Source organism: Phalangium opilio, unplaced genomic scaffold (genome assembly GCF_054372755.1).
Source record: "Phalangium opilio isolate 3A_F unplaced genomic scaffold, DU_Popi_V2 ptg000082l_1, whole genome shotgun sequence".
Taxonomy (NCBI): Eukaryota; Metazoa; Arthropoda; class Arachnida; order Opiliones; family Phalangiidae; genus Phalangium; species Phalangium opilio.
The window spans coordinates 5,063,065-5,079,983 of record NW_028324189.1 but is presented as its reverse complement, the minus strand read 5'-3'; the positions used below and the strand labels follow the sequence as shown (position 1 = coordinate 5,079,983).

General features: G+C 34.1%; 3 protein-coding genes across 6 annotated transcripts in view; 2 read left to right on the top strand and 1 right to left on the bottom strand.

The window, feature by feature from the left end:
- The window catches only part of LOC149651103 (DNA polymerase beta-like), a 61,784-nt gene that overhangs the window by 1,395 nt on the left and 43,470 nt on the right, over positions 1-16,919 (bottom strand). Inside the window, exons 1-13 of one of the 4 annotated variants that reach the window (XR_016371054.1) lie at positions 11,669-12,549; positions 11,248-11,385; positions 11,059-11,180; positions 10,913-11,003; positions 10,470-10,589; positions 9,819-10,023; positions 9,533-9,750; positions 9,179-9,429; positions 7,782-9,113; positions 7,516-7,707; positions 7,263-7,454; positions 6,956-7,186; positions 1,145-1,269 (exon numbers count right to left, since the gene is read on the bottom strand). Coding sequence is in view for 2 of the 4 variants with exons in the window: in XM_089847902.1 (XP_089704028.1) it covers positions 6-76; positions 142-214; positions 292-346; positions 556-607; positions 692-741; positions 843-901; positions 967-1,041; positions 1,145-1,269; positions 1,431-1,491 (621 nt within the window). In the remaining 2 variants the exon portion in view is untranslated. Of the gene's footprint in view, positions 1-5; positions 77-141; positions 215-291; positions 347-555; positions 608-691; positions 742-842; positions 902-966; positions 1,042-1,144; positions 1,270-1,430; positions 1,588-6,955; positions 7,187-7,262; positions 7,455-7,515; positions 7,708-7,781; positions 9,114-9,178; positions 9,430-9,532; positions 9,751-9,818; positions 10,024-10,469; positions 10,590-10,912; positions 11,004-11,058; positions 11,181-11,247; positions 12,550-16,919 lie in introns of those variants that run through there. The other 3 variants (XR_016371053.1, XM_089847902.1, XM_089847901.1) reach the window with 3 other exon arrangements.
- LOC149651107 (beta-1,3-galactosyltransferase 1-like) lies at positions 13,073-14,166 on the top strand. The gene has a single exon (XM_089847159.1). It carries the CDS (start codon positions 13,073-13,075, stop codon positions 14,096-14,098), a length of 1,026 nt encoding a protein of 341 aa, XP_089703285.1. The 3' UTR covers positions 14,099-14,166.
- Positions 15,301-16,333, top strand: Blos2 (biogenesis of lysosome-related organelles complex 1 subunit 2). The gene is made up of 4 exons (XM_089847891.1): positions 15,301-15,503; positions 15,579-15,698; positions 15,765-15,869; positions 16,178-16,333. Exons 1-4 carry the CDS (start codon positions 15,398-15,400, stop codon positions 16,207-16,209), a joined length of 363 nt encoding a protein of 120 aa, XP_089704017.1. The 5' UTR covers positions 15,301-15,397; the 3' UTR covers positions 16,210-16,333.

Below are 16,919 nucleotides of genomic sequence, written 5' to 3'. Positions count from 1 at the left end.
TCAACCTTTTTCTTAGTTTCTGATGTATAATCTTCATGGGTTAATAAAATATCAATATCTCCACTTGATTTCAATCCTTAAATGTTAATTACGTATTAAAGATAATTAATTATAATAATAATAATAATTATTTATTTTAACCTCTTCTATAGCTTCCACAGATTGTTAATAAAAATTTGGGATCCACTTCTGTTACCGATTTTCGAATTTTATCCTGAAATAAATGCATTAGCCATTAAATTTAAATACTTAACATTAATTTTAATTTTTTTAAATAAATTAATTCTTTACCTCAGCAGATTGAATTTCTTCTCGGGGAATTTTCTTTTCAAAATCTTCCACATATCTATTTTAAATAATTATATATATTACATATATTATATATTATATATATTATATATTATATATATATTATATATTATATATATTATATATTATATATATAATATATTATTTATATTATATATTATATATATAATATATTATATATTATATATATATATTATATAATTATTCAGCCCCCATTTGATAGCATTAAGTTTAATTTAATTTTACTTGAGTCCAATTTTTTGGTGATGATTTAATTTTTCAGGATGTTTTTTAAGATCTACAAATATTTATTAATTAATTTAATTTATTAAATTTAATTTCATTTAAAAATTAATTGTTTTAAATAATAATATAATATTACCTTCAATGTTTGAGATTCCTTCATCAGCAAGTTTTTTGGCAGCTGCTGGACTAAAATTAATATTAATATTTAAGTTAATTATTATTTTGAAAACAATATATAATATAATATAATATACAATTAAATTAAATTAAGGATTTAAATATTATACCCAATGCCAGATACTCTACATAATTCAGTGATGCATTTATTTTCATCACTAGCTCTAATCTGGAATAAAAATATGGCGGTTTTAATTAAGTTTTCTGTTAATTTTTTTTAATTATTGTAATTACATTGTCTAATTTTTTAAGTTTTCCAGTTTGAATAAATTCATCAATTTTCTTCCCAATTTTGTCACCAATACCATTCTGTTAAATTAAATATTAAAAATTTTATTATTAAATTACCAAGAACTCATTTAGGAGCATGAGAACTAGTGCTTGTGTATACAATACATATGTATATATTTACCAATTTTTTTGCTTCATCACCACTTTTAATTTTGGTTGGATATTGTGCTAATACCCCTGATGCTTTTCTATAAACATTGTATTTGTGAATATTTCTGTTGACGTTTTTCTCGTATTCAGCAAGTTCTATAAAATAAGAATAGTTAATTGTAAAATGCAAATTTGTCTTCTTTAGAACGAAGTGATTATATTTATTGTTAATTTATACACAATTATGGCATTACATGACATGGAATTTATTTTGAATACAAATCTACAACAAATGCACTGAAATTATCCTGTATTACCATTAAGAAACTCGCAAAATTCTGCGTTTACATTTGAAGTGTCCAGTTTTCTCTTCGACATAATGAATTTTAAATGTATCTTCTGTTAAATTTGGACAAACACCTAAGCCTAATTTAAAATGCACGAGCAGAAATACGTGCAGGCATCGCATAAAACGTAACTAGGGACATCTAACAATGAGCCAATGACATAAAAAGAGAGCGTAATTTGAACGTTAAAAAGTTGTGGGGAATTCTTCCTTCCTTGAATCTTTTATCAACACTACAGTTTTACATTCCTCATCTAATTTTTTTGTCATATTCCAAAGTAAGCACGCAATCACTCAGCTTTAGTTTTAAAACAATATATTACCATAAAGTAGAATTATCGGCACAATTACAACAACTTTCGCCTTTCAAAGGAACCATAGATAGGACAAATAACAAATAGGACACTGCGGCACCGAAAATACTAAACACGAAATTATTATCTATGATTAAACTCTTTACAAAAGTTACATTGAGACACCCGGAATTCATTTTTGACCACAAGAACAATTCCTTAGCTTGATTGCCATTATGTAGTGTATGCTGTGACCTGAGGTGGCAAGCCAATACCAACCCTGAATTGCAACCACTTAGTAGAGATAACACCACAAATAAAACTGCCGCACTAAATAGTGGTAAAAATGTTTCCAGCCCCTGCATAAACTTCAAGATGGTACTTTTATTATCAGTTTCTCTGCATAAAATAGTGATGTTCAAGCAGAAGTTCCCAATCCATTCCACCAACCAAACAAAAATGCAGATACGAATGATTTTATCCAGCCTATTAACCGCGTACAACATGTTTGTGTGACAATAGTCCTGGTCCATGTTGAAGTAACGCCGCCGATACGGCGGTCGCTCATTTTCGGCGGCGAAACCTAGCGCCATTTTCGGAGGTGCAATGCTGCCAGACACATTTCCCTAGTATTTTTGGACTGATTGTCGTCGGCTGCTATTCATTCCGTATTTGGACACAGAACATCCCTAAAGGTTAATTTTTGTTCACGGAAACTTTAATTGGCTTAATTTCAATACTATTTAATTAAATTGGAAACCTCAATTTCTAAATGTGGAACAAAATATAGTAAAAAATTAAAGAATAAGGCTAGGACGCTGCCATTTTATAATTGTGCCCTGCAGTTCTCTCAATTATGAAGCAGACGATAATCAGTTACCAAAACCACGGCCCACCCGCTCACGGACGTGATCGAGTTAGCTATGCGAAAAAAATCCCTCTCTCCGTAAATGGCGGCCGATCACGTGATTTTATTTTTCCCGCGGAAAACGCCGCGAGATTCTTGAGAACTATGCGGCGCTCAAATGGACCAATACTATTCACAACTGCTTCAAAGTCGCAAGTGATGCAACGCAATTGTTTCTCCAATATTTTAATTCTAAACCTGATAGCTTCCGCAGTGTACGCTATTACCGCTTGAAACAAATATGTTGAAGTACACAAACAACAGTAACAAACGTTGTCGCATAACATCAAAACTCTGGCGACAAAATGATTCGAGTGTACGTATCTCGAATCGAAGCAAATGTACTTGATAAAACTAGTAATCTGTTCTTCGTCACTTTGGTAAACTTGTGGAATACACAAAATTAGATTCAAACACCAAAAGGTGACAATGGAGATTTGACAAACGTTTAGTATTGTAGTATTTGGTTTATGATTTTCAAAGAGCTCTTTTTCGTTCAATGAAGTCATAATATCCAAGCAACTAGAGACGATATTATTGCCAAAAATAGAAGTGTTCACTAAATACGCCAATTCTCCGACTAGTAGAAGGAACTGTATCTGGTACAAGTATTCCTTCCTGTCGGTTGGATCGGATCGAAAGTAGGAGTTAATCGTGCCGAATAGCGAAAAAGCGAGGAACATATTGGCAAAGACGAATGTAATCACAGTTCTTTTGTCTCGAATAGAACCCTTCATTAATCCAATTGAATCCAAACATTTTACGATGAATTTTAACACCAAGTTTGAAGTTTGCATCTTAATAGAGCAAAGATAAAACTGCAAATGGCTTTTGTCATCTCTAAGTGTTGGATTTTTTGGCAGGTATAACACGCCTATGTTTATATGTTAAATAAATTGTATTGGGGCGTTTCCTTGTCAAATTAAATGGCACTGAAACAGATGGGACCTGACCACTCCCATAATTTATTGAATTATGGATTGGCGAAATGTATAATTCGGTTTTTGATAATAATTATAAAGTGTTCTAGCGAAAAAGAAATAATGAAGGAAAGTCCCCAAAAGTGTGTCGTCCATCTCCACTTTAATTACCACAAAGTTGAATTATTGTTACAATTACAAGCCCTTTCGCCATTCAATGGAACCATCGATAGTACAAACAACAAATAGGACACTGCGGCACCAAAAATACTAAATACGAAATTATTATCTATGATTAAACTTTTTACAAAAGTAACATTGAGACATCCGGAGTTCATTTTATACCACAGGAACAATTCCTTCGCTTGATTACGGTGATATACTTTATGTTGCGATCTGAGGTGACAAGCCAATACCAACCCTGAATTGCAACCACTAAGTAGAGATAGCACTACGAATAAAACTGCCGTACTAAACAGTGGTAAAAATGCATGCAAGCAGTGCGTAATCTTCGAGATAGTAATGGTACCATCAGTTTCTCTCCATATAATTGTTATGTTAAAGCAGAAGCTACCAATCCATTGCACCAACCAAAGAAATACGCAGACACTAATGATTTTATCCAGCTTTTTAACTACGTACAACAAGTTTGTGTGACAATTCACAACTGCTTCAAAGTCGCAAGCGATCCAACGCAATTGTACCTCCAATTTATTAATTTTAAGTCTTATAGCCTCGGCAGTGTACGTTATAACCGCTTGAAACATGTATGCCAAAGTACGTATACAACAGTACCGAAAGTTTTCGCAAAAAATCAAAACTCTGGCGAGAACATAATTTGAATGCAAGTATTCCCAATCGCAGTAATTGTACTTAATAATCATATTAACACTTTCTTCGTCATATAATAAAGCCTGTGGAATACGCAAAATTAGGTTCAAACACCAAACGGTGGCAATAGAGATTTGACAAAAGTTAAGCATTGCGGAACTGGGGTTATCTTCAAAGACGAGCCGATTTTCGTTCAATGATGTTAATATATCCATGCAATTAGAGACGATATTATTGCCAAAGATCGAAGTATTCACTAAATATATTATGGCTCCTATTTCTACAAGAAACTGAATTTTGTACAAGTATTGCGTCCTGTCATTGGATTCGGAATGAAAGTAGTGGTGTATCGTGGAGACTATGTATAAAGCAAGGAAAATATTAGCAAGGACGAATGTAACCATAGTTCTTCTGTTTCGAATAGAACTCTTCACCAGTCCAAATGAGTCCAAACATTTTAAAACTAATTTTAAAACCAAGTTTGAATTCTCCATGTTGGCGGGTCAAAGATATAACTACAAATGGTTTTTCTGTGATCTGTAATTTTTTGCTTCTTTGGTAGGTGCAACGCGAATAGGTTTATAGACTATTACATTAATTCCAGCTGTGAAGAAAACACCACAGTAGGGGAGGGCGCCTTCTTGGGTTATTTCACCCGCGTCAAGAAGCAGCGCTAGAGGCAGAGCGAGTTGGCAAGCCTCTCGCGTGTTTTAAACTCGGGCTCGGTCTGACTACCTCGCCCCCTGTACGTTTGTTTCTTCGTAAGTAGATAATGGAACGGTCTATAAGTCAACACGAATTGTACTAGGGCGTTTTCTTGTGCCAATAAAAGTAGTAAACCACTATAACTGACCACTCCCATAATGTATTGCTTAATGGTTTGACATTTACATTTTCAAATTCTATTTTTGATAATTCTACGTAAACATATAGGAAAAACTTTAAAGGTCATCCCACCATAAGTGTGCATAAATTTTGATTGCAAATTTCCACTTATCCACAATAAACATACATATATTTAGGGAAATCACCTTTTAAAAATAATCCAAAACTAGCGCGTGTTTAACGTTAGCAAAACTTCATCCGCAATCTTACCACGTGACAACAAAACCAGGTGTGCAACTTCGAAAGAGCGTAAAAGTACACGTAAAAAGTTTTACGAGGGTTTTTACTATACATGTATATCAACGTTAGACTTGTAACCATATACAGGTAAGGCAATAAACTTTATTCATCATATATTTGCTCAGAATTTCAATATGTACGTTTACTATATATTGTTCGCGATGAAATTGAAGGAGATGTTAGGGGAAAGGACGGGTTTACTATCGTACCGTAATCATTAGATGATGTTACTGTAAGCTAGGAAACGTATAATACGCGTGTGTAGGAGCATACAATTTACATTTACTCTACATGAAAAAATGTACGGTTGGAAACATTTTGAAATGAACTAGGGGTTAGGCGAGCCACGTGCAGATTGTTTCGAACGTTTGTCGCGTAGCGTAATCAATCTAGTCAGTGTTAAAATGGCGAACAATAACCCGAATAACAATTCTTTTCTACAGCTGCCACCCCATCCTAGATTTCGAAAAAGAAACATGAGTATGCCACCGCTACTACTTCGACAGTCTCTTTCAGATTATACCGATTCTATCAATAACGTTCGCGACGTCGCCCATGAACGGCGAAAAAATAGCAGCAACGGCTTATCGGCCATGAAAGCCAAGCTCGGAAACAAATTCGGATCTTGGGCCATGTTTAACAAGGACAAAGGACACAAGGAAATTGTTGATCAATCAAAAACATTGTGCAGACTCTATTTAAGAACAAAACTTAGGAATTGCGTCTTTTCTCGAAAGAAACTCGGACTACAAAGGCTGAAGAGTGTTTTGCAAAACAATTCAATAGAAACACCACCAGGTATTGTCGAACTACGTTTATTGGGTGCGGAACTTGAACGGATTGGTCCGGAACTGTACGATGGGGTGCTGAAAAACGTGGGCATTAAGGAGATAAACACCTCGGATGGTATCGAGTACTTGATGCAATCACTATGCCGAGAACTGTTCCGTAATGATATAACATGGGGACGTATAGTAGCCATGTACGCCGTATGCGGTGCCTTAGCTAAAGACTGTATCAAAATGGGTAAAACGGAATACTTAAATTCTCTTATTGAATCACTTGGTAATTTTGTGGAGCTTAATTTGGCGCATTGGATATCTCAGCAAGGAGGATGGGTAATTATCATAGAAAATTAATTTAATTTTGTATAATATTTAATACATAAATGCCCCATAAATTGTGGTTATCATTTTAGCACAATAATTAAAACAAATCTTGGTTTTTCAGATTTCCTTCACGGAGCTATTTCATAAGAAACAAAACTATAACATAATTCAAATAATGATTTTCGTAACGATTATATTAATATTCATTTCTACATTATATGTAAAATATAATTGAAGTCATTAGTACGTGGATGTTTTTTTATCAACTTCATTATTTTAATAAAAAATATAAAATTAAACATGCCACTTACAAATAAATCAATTCACGTAATACAGAGGCCATTTGAGACAGGCATACAGAAACAATAGGCCAATTGAAAGCAGTAACGCGTCTTGTAGGTTCTTCGGGGCCGAATTGCAACCATCAGCCTCGCAAAAACACATGTAACTTCGACCTCTTGATTCGGACATACAAACGTGGTCAACCAAAAACAAATTTATTTGAAGACTTGACAAACAAGTTCTTCTGATTGTTTCTTCATCTTTTGATTGGGATTGAGTGTAGTAATTAATGAGTTCGATTATTTATTTTTGCAGAGATATTATAGATCTACTCACTGGTTTTGGGGTTGTAGACAATCTTAACGCAACAACCTTTGCAAGGCAGGATTGGTGGTTGGTGACTGTATGATACGCTTGTATTAAAAGGGTCAGCACACCTTTCGTCATTCCAGCTTTCACATTCGTAACACATAAGTTCACCTAAACATTCTTCCTCCGCCATTACGACACTTAGGCAGTAAAACGATACTAAAATATACCATATTAATTATACGTTGAATTTTAATTTTAGACATATTTAATGACTTACCCAAAAACAGAGATATTAATTTATTTCTTGTAAAATGCATGTTTTATAGAAAATATATTGAAAAAGGCTTGACTTGACTTTACTACCGCGATTTTTTAATCCAACGAATGATGTCTTAATATCACGATGCAAGAGACGACAAACAAATTATAATTGTGGTTGTCAGAGTTAAGAAAAGTGGGAAGATTCGGTCTGGAGAGACGTGAAAATTAGTATGTCGCGGCCCACAAAGCCATTTCTCGTCTTAATAGATGCCGAATTCTTACAGAAAGAGCAACACAGGGGAAAAGGGTAAATTGGTTTAAACGCTGGCTGGCTAGCGCGAGTGACGAAACGAAGGAAACAAACTTCTACCCCAATTGAAATTCTCTGGAAAAAGTTTAGGAGCGATTAAGCCTAATAAAGCGTAAATTTTGTTATGTTTAATTACTTCCCTTCTATTTTTTATTTTTATTTTTCATTCACACCATCACCGCAGTATCATCATCAACCCGAATATCCTTGACATCTTATACTACTATCGGGACTTTATATTAATGAAGTCGTATATGGATCGACATTTTTCTAATTGCTAGTTGACGCTCAGACTCGGTGGTGTCGAAAAATAGTTTATACATGGAACTAGCACGTTCCCATAACTAGCAATTTAGAACGTCAGTTTAAAAGTTGAAGGTTTCGCAAAAACGTACCTTATTTTATCAAGAACAAATAGAGACCCGAGAAAGTCTGAATATCCATCAAACGCTTTGTTATAAGCTTGCCAATAATTTGCGTTGATGAATTAGGAAACCGATAATAGTGGCGGGGTAAAAACTGGGATAAGGCACCGTAGCAAAACACTATCTTTAAAGTTCTCAATTCTTCTATGAGTTCTCGATTTTATCTATGGGAAAACTGTTACAAACCCAGGCGAATATACATCTATATTAAGATGGTACAAACCTACAACATCTTAGTTATATTTTCTGTAACAGAAATACCTATAGTCATGCATAACTTTATATAACAAATGCATATAATATTGATAAAGAGTAATCCATTTTTTGGAAAGATAATGGATGGGTTTTTGATCGCTACAAATAAAAGTCAGGTGAAGGGTAACGTATATACCGTATATGTTTTGCACTATGACCTTTTCTCCCCTTTCTTTATGGATGATCCCAATAAAAACCACCACTGTAAATATAGCACCAAAAATACGCGGGCAGGGGCCATTTATTTAACCTATTTCTATGATTATTTTTGATCAGGTTAAATTAAAATAGACGAAATTTATTTATTTATTTTTTAAACATCACAGACTGGATGACTTAATATAAGCTACATATAGAATTTTTAATAAGTTATAAAGTTGTTGATGGAAAGTATTGTATTAATGAGGGCAATGACACCTGGAAGCTTTAAATTTAACCAGTAGTATCTCGTTAACGAGAACTGTCAAGCTAAGAGAGATGCCAATAATGACAGTGATGAAAATTCCCAAAGTTTCCTGAATGTCCGAAGAAACATCAGAAATATTAACGCAATTTGGTTTAGTGGCTTTGTAAAGTTTATTCCACATCCTTCGGAGATGTCCACTCTCGGATAAATTAATAATTCTTTGACGCAAAAAGATTAAAGTTAATTTTGGCATTATTCACGCGCAACAATAAAATAAACATACTGGCTATTTATAACATCTTTAAACGTAGAATTAAGCGGGAATCCAAAATGAACATTTTCCTTGTGAATAACAGGTCCCATTAAAAGGGAACAATCAATAATTGACAGAGCTTCAGATCCTTCCACGAGCATGACGAGTAACGAGTCATTATTTTTCACCCAGTTTAATCCTTCGTCTAAGGATTTCACTTTAGAAGCCGTTCTTCGAGCTAATCTTTCCCTAAAATTCTTATCAACCGTGGAATTCGCATCCTGTAAAGGAATTAAGTTCAAAGCGAATTTAACCAATTGAAGGAAAAACAAAAGTATGGTTGATTTCGAATTAAACTTGCGACGTTTAAGTTCTTAGACAGACCTGAAGAATTCCTTCGACCAGGCCGTTTTCACGTATAAGAATATGGTAATTATTATTGTTTATCACATCATCCAGAGAATGAAACGGACTTGAAGCCGCCACCGCTATCTTAACGGAAGTAACTTTAGACGAGAAACTGTAATAGACAACTAGGGAAGTACACCAAGTGGTCCAGAAAGCGATACGGCATGGTATAGACTTCGGAGTTAGCGATACTCCTACCAATTTCAAATCATATTAATATTTAATAATCCCTTCAAATGTTTTTTAAACAATAAATCTTAACCTTGTTGAAAAAATATCCCGCAGGTTGTGAAAAATGTATAAACACGTTGCCGGAAAATACTATTGTGTTCTTCGCTAGTGCTGTGAATGGCGCATGTGCTAATCATTATTGTCGAGGTAATTAGCGAAATAATAATCAGTTCCAAAATTGGCAAATCAAAAATGTTCACGTAGGCCATGAAAGACTCGAAAGCACCTCGACCTCGCTGTTTAATTTGCAAGTATAGTAATGTAGTTGTACTTAGAAATCGATTTATTTTCTATTACCCGGAATTTATAGATAGTAGCATTTAGGAATGACCAGAGGAATGGAGTGGAAACCCCCATACCTATAACGTGGCCTCTGCACCCCCACCTACACCGAAGTCTTCCCAGCATCCTCTGCGTTTAAGTAGAGTCGTACAGTACGGAACCGTAAAGGACGCCCCCTCTGTCTTAAAAATAGAAGCTAGTTCTGATACAGTTACAATGGTGCTACGCGGCATCACTTAACAATCGCCTACCGAAGGGTAGGGACGTGCGCAAGGTACACTGGGAGAGTTTCAGTGTCGCAGGTCACCTATCATTTCCACTCCACCTGAACTCATTTCTCTCTGGTTGGAACCTTTAGTTCCATTCCTACGTGCTATTATTTATAAATTCCCGCTATTACCTGTAAGCCCGGCTGTTTAATTACTGTACATATACGACTATTTTCGACAGGATGACTGAAAGACACATATTTCTTTCTTTTTTGGGTCATTAAAAGATAACTGAGTCCCATGTCAATTTCCTATTTTTGTTAAATATTTCGTAAAATAATGTTAAGCATAAGTTTATTAGATATGTTCCATAAGTATGACAGTCCCTCAATTTCGTAATGCTAGAGACTTATTGAGAGCTAGTTCAGAACGACGCGAGAACTGACTGCATGTGGTTTTGCAGTCCATCATCTTATTTAGTCTGTACTAAGCCTTTAACAGCGCCCAAATAGGCGTCGCTTTACCTCATATCTACGATCTACGATGTCACTTCATGACAAGCTCTCAGTAACCAGTGAAAAACTTATATGGAACATATCTTATAAACTTATGGTTAAGTTAAAGGAAACATTACAGATCGCGCTAATTCTCCAACGAGCCCATCCATTTCTAAATAGTCTTCGTCTAATTTGGAACTATACTCCTCAAACTTCTTAATTTCATACCTAATGACGTTCAGGATAAGAATTCGCCATTTAAAAAGGATATTATTAACCTTACTGAAAACCAAGGGATTCATTCAGCATTTCAAGAACGCTTAAACAAAAACCTTTAATTTCTTTCTTTCCATTTGTCTGATTAATGGACGCGGTACTATTATCTTCACTAGCGCAGGGAAAGTTCTGGAATATGTATATATATATATAATAGGTGAAAACGATATACGCGATAAAAAGGTACAATCCTTACAAGAACTAATCCAATTTTCAATGTTGTATTCCTTAATTTATCTTCCGCAGTTTGCGGAGCAAATATAGTAACCTGTTGCCTGTCATCGAGGTTTGTCCAAAAAGCGCCATCGTTTTGAGTGTTAAGAATACCCTGATACTGAGATACATAATAACTTTCATAGCAGTATAAATATACTTTTTTTTTTGCTCCGTTTTTATTGTCGAGCTAGGACCAAAGAAAAGGTCTTACCCCCCCCCCCTTAAAAAGCCATTTAAATAAATAAAATTTGTTCAATCGGAGTTTTAACTTCAACTAACAAACTCAGAAATTAATTTACCCCATTTAAAAAGAGAAATAGTTAAATTATATTTAGAGAATTAAGTAATTTCTACGTGTAGTAAAAGCGCGTTGAAAACATTGAAAACAAATTTATAAATACCAATTCATTTTTTAATAATTCGGTATTCCTAGGATGAATTTCAACCAAAGTAGAATTAGTTCGCCGTTTTTGTTCAGTAACTGAAACCAACTTCGTGTATTAATAAGCTTCAATCTTGATATAGTATAAATAAAATCTCACCATTTGAAAGAAATATTAAAATAAATGAAAGACAAGTCACAATCCTATTTACACAAACACCCAGCATTTCTTTCGACCGACTCGACATTTGGTTAAACTTACTTCTAATAAAAACTGTCTCGCTAAATTAAATATTAACATATCCAAAATGAGAACGTGCATGCACGGGATCGTCACTCTTTTAAGAAAGTTTCTAACTCCCGCAACCAAATGGAGTCGTGGACTTTCTAGTGGCGGCGTTTAGGTGATTCTTCGCGTTATAATCAACTATCTTTATGACACGTATTTATCGATTCTGACCTTAAAAACATTCCCCGCTCGCGTTCCGACACTTCGTGCCCTTTTGAGGTTAATATATTCTTTGAACGAAGTGTTTTTGGTATCGAAAAACATATTTTTCATAGGGCTACGTCTTAAACGATAACATCTGACAAGAAAGCGCTCTTTGTAATACAGGTAGCTTTACCCCCACCCACCCCCATTAGCCTGGCGTCACGGGAAATGGTAAATTAGGTAGGTCATTAAAGGGTGCAACGATAAAAGGTCTTGTTTGGAAAACGGTACTCGAGGGAAGAAGAATAAAAAACGTACATGCAAAGTCCACTTCCTTCCTACCTGTAAATATTTTTATAGCCAAAAGAGACTTTAGTTACGCGTAGTTAGTGCGTATGAAAATATACAGTTTGTTTCTAAAAAGGTGTGTAAGAAATTTAGGGCGATTTCGAGTAGAAAATGTAACTTCTATGTCATTTTTCCGCCAAGTTAAGATTGTCCAGAATATTTTATGGATGACCCCAATTAAGAAACTGAAAGACAATGATTTCTAATTAAAGGGTCATCCCTAAAACACACCAAACATAACTCTAAAACAGTGGCCCGGACGGCTTATTGTCACGAAACATTTTCGAATCGAATTTGCTCAAAGAACATACTCCTTAATTTCTGACAGACACCCTGTATATACCTCATTTTTGTTTAAAAAAGGATACATGTATGTAGTAGTTCTTTAACAACTTGTTTACCACGTACATTATTTATTAATATTTTTCTCAAAATAGGATTGTTTATTTTCAAACTTTATTGGCTGTCTACCCCATAGTGCCAATAATACTAAGAGGCTTAAGCAACTTCAGAGCCTATTGTTGGTACAGCTTGAGTGGTAAAATGACATCTGTTTTATTATGTTCACCTGTACACAGTTGGACTAAAATCTAGGAATGATATCAAACTATATTATATTTTCACTATAGCGTTAAGAACAGTATGAATAAAATATTACTCTTCGCAATTATAGCCCTTCAGTGCCCCATTATATGGTTAATATTTCAGTATGTACTTGATACTCAAGATGAATTGACTGTAGATGGCTACGATATCGACTTGAGGCGAAATGATTTACCAATTATAACAAAATCAGTTAAGACAGAACAAAGTATGTCCGAAATATCGCATTCAACTCTAATTGAAGAGGTAATAAACTCAAATTTTATCATCAACGAGAAACATCTTTGCGGGGAAGCGATAGATCCCATTGATTTGCTCATCGTTGTTCATAGTGCCCCAACAAATTTCATGAACCGGCAAACAATTCGCGAGACATGGGGTGCCATTTACCAAGAAGTCCAATTGGAAAACGTAAAATTTGTGTTCCTTTTGGGTTTGTCAAAAGATAAAGATTATAACGAAGACATACGTAAAGAATCGAGAGAAAATCGGGATATTATACAGTGCGGATTCATTGACGTTTACCAAAATCTAACCCTAAAATCGATATGCATGCTGCGATGGGTTACTAATTTCTGTAGCAATAGTAATCTACTTTTTAAAACCGATGATGATATGTACATTAACGTTGAAAATTTACTTAACATTGCTGGTGGATTACCCAGAACTAGTTTAATATTCGGTTTACTGTTCAAAAACGCCAATCCCATACGGGACCCGAATCATAAGCATTACGTTCCTTATACACTTTATCCCAAACATTTCTACCCTGATTACGTAAGAGGAACCGCTTACGGAATTACCGGTGACGTGGTTCCAAAATTACTGGACGCGTGTAGAAAAGTGGATTATATTAACATGGAGGACATATTCGTAACGGGGATTTGCGCTGAGGCCATTGGAGTTCAAAGACTAAATGCTACTGGATTCCCACATTTCAGAATAAAGTCCTCGTTATGTGGTTATAGAACTAACGTGGCTGGTCACAAAGTCAATATTCATGAAATGAGACGCATTTATAGATATATTAAAGACCCTTTGATAAAATGTGATGTTTTGATATAGATTTATAAAGATTTCGTGTAAATATTGATGTTCTTTCAATATTTTAAATGCATTTAAAAATGGTTGCAGGAAGCCCAGAAAAAACTTTCCTTATAGGAAAAATAGAATTCTTCGACTAAGTGAAAAATATAGGATATTATAGGTCCTATCACGAAATTATAGGATAATAATAAGACCAGTTCAAAAATGCAGAATTTTATAGGAATTGTTGGACCGCCGGGCTCCTTTTGGTTGTCTGACCCTTTCAATAGTTTTATACCAATTTTTAAGAATTAGTTAAGCCATTATTTATGGTACAGGCGTTCTTGTTGCTCTAACAGACTACGGTCACTCTGACAGACTCGTGCAACGGGGTAATTTAAACCATCACGCGAGTCGCGAGTCCTATTCCAATACATGTACACACACTGTCGACCTCTATTTATTACTCTTTGTATTGGTAAAAATGTAAATTACAAAATTTAAGGCAAGCATTGTTATATATATAATATATATAAAGAGAAATTTGGGTTTCATTCAATGTATTGCGATTGTAAAACTAGAGTTTTGACAAAAATCAATACATTAATTTACGAGTAAAACTGTGCTGGCACGTAAAAACCTAATCGAAGCGTGGAATGCGGTGAAGTTGTTGAGATATTAAAATCTAACTTCTCTGTCCAATAAGAAATAATTCAGTCTCCTTTACGAATTATGGTTACTCGGTTTCTTCAAACATTGCGTTCTTGGGTCAGAACTCAAAACGGCATAATGGTATCTTCATGATCTCTCCAATTCAGAGCTCCCACCAAAATCTTAAAAGTAAATAGGGGGGAAAAAAGGGACTTTCCACGATAAAAACAGAGATCAAAATTTTCTTCCTCCATTCATTGTCATATTGTTTTTGGTTGGATATGAAACGTTAGCTAGAGTAAGCTATTGTGTGGCTTTTACAATAGAAGGAAATATTATTCAAGGCAGAACCATGATTTAATTTTGGTTAGGCCTAGATTAGTAGATTGTGTCAACGAGGGCAGACTCTGCTATAAAGTTCAGGAGGTTTAGATTAAATATTTCCTAATGAGCAATTTGAAACTAGCGCCAGAATTTTAGCAGACGACAGAGCAGAGACAGTTGTTTTTTCTGGAAAAGTCAAAATACTAAGAATTCTTATCAAATCTGCGCATAAATATATGGCTTATTTCTATAACAGCTCTAGCAGACGCTCCGACCGAGGTTTTACTGTCAAGTATTATTACTTTCGAACACCAACCTTAAATTTTCTTCATTAATAGTAATTTTGAATTAATTTTGATTAAAATGGAAATTGGAGAACTTGCCGAAGAGCAGCCTGAACCCAATTTGAATGATTTGGCTAACAATATGTTCGGGAAAACATCGGAATACTTGAAAGATGAGCTGTCGGGTTAGTTTTGGACAAGGCTTAGCTTAAAATAAATTTATTAGGTATTAATAATATTTAATTATGTCAATTATTTAGCGTCTGTTGATGATTACAAACTTCTAGAGGACATGAACCGAGTGACTATAACTAAATATTCTGATATGAAACAAATTGCGACTAACATAGGAAAATCTATGAAGGAATTAAATGAGAAATGTATATAAGATATAGTCATTATTTAGATGTATTAAATTAATTTAAAATTGTTCTTAATCTTTATAGATAAAACGCTAAAACCCTATTTAGACCAAATTGACCAGGTTGAAGCTAGTGTAGCCAAGCTAGAACAAGCAGCTTATAAATTGGATATTTACTCTAAAAAATTAGGTTTGTATATGGGAAATTTTAAAACAATCAGTTTTAAATTATACTTAAATTTGTAACTATGATATTATTTATGAAATTTTGTTAAATAACAAGTAGGGGAATTTGTAAATACTTGCTGTATCAATCAATATTATTGATTAGTAGTTATGTTTTTATAAGTAAGGCTGTTAGATGGCAGCATTGCCAGTCTTAGAATGGGTACAAAACTCCCATGTCTGCTTATAACTTTTGAATACATAATTATTTATAAATCCTCATTTAATTTAAATTCCTCGAAAATAATCCTTAATTTTATTATTTCATTTCAGAGTCAAAGTTCAAAACCCTAGAAAAGCGTTAATAAAATGTATTAATTTTGATGTTGTACAGTGTATTATAACTTAAGGGAAATGGGAATATATTATTTAATGTGTAATTTAATTTTGTCTGTAACATTTTTTGAATTAAATATTTTCTAAATGCTATTTCATGCGACCATTATTTATGAGTATAAAAAACACCATGCTTATGCATTATTATATATATAGGCTATATCAGGACCATAAGTTTATAAGATATGTTGGCCATAAGTCTGTCACTGGTTACAAACTGGAGCTTGTCATGGAAGTGACGTAGGTCATAGATTCGAGGTAAAGCGGCGCCTTGTGAGGCGCTGTCAAAGGCTTACTACAGAATAAATAGGATTATATGGACTGCAAAACTGAGTGTAGTCAATTATAGCTTGTGGTTCTCAAACTAGCTCAAGTTGTAAGTCTCTAGCATTAGGAAGTATAGGTGTCATACTTATGGAACATATCTTATAAACTTATATCGCGATTAAGCTTACTGTTATGATGAATTGCGACTTTTAAGCTGTAGGCCCACGTGTTACATCTTGAAAATCATTTTAAAAAATTGGTTTAAGAGATGGGAACCATATATCAAAGCAATTTGCAAAGAAACAACTGATCTACTTGGATTTGAAGGATATCCATTATTTGTAATTAAATACGGGTCCCCATTTTCAAGCTCAAAGTTGTAAATTTAAGACCTTCCTGTTACAGTTAATGT

Bases quoted from the DNA above. Each gene is read 5' to 3' on its own strand.
- Blos2 (XM_089847891.1), top strand. From the start codon at position 15,398: ATGGAAATTGGAGAACTTGCCGAAGAGCAGCCTGAACCCAATTTGAAT. The intron at 15,504-15,578 runs GTTAGTTTTGGA...TCAATTATTTAG, and splicing joins CTTGAAAGATGAGCTGTCGG to CGTCTGTTGATGATTACAAA. The intron at 15,699-15,764 runs GTATATAAGATA...TAATCTTTATAG, and splicing joins GAAGGAATTAAATGAGAAAT to ATAAAACGCTAAAACCCTAT.
- LOC149651107 (XM_089847159.1), top strand. From the start codon at position 13,073: ATGAATAAAATATTACTCTTCGCAATTATAGCCCTTCAGTGCCCCATT.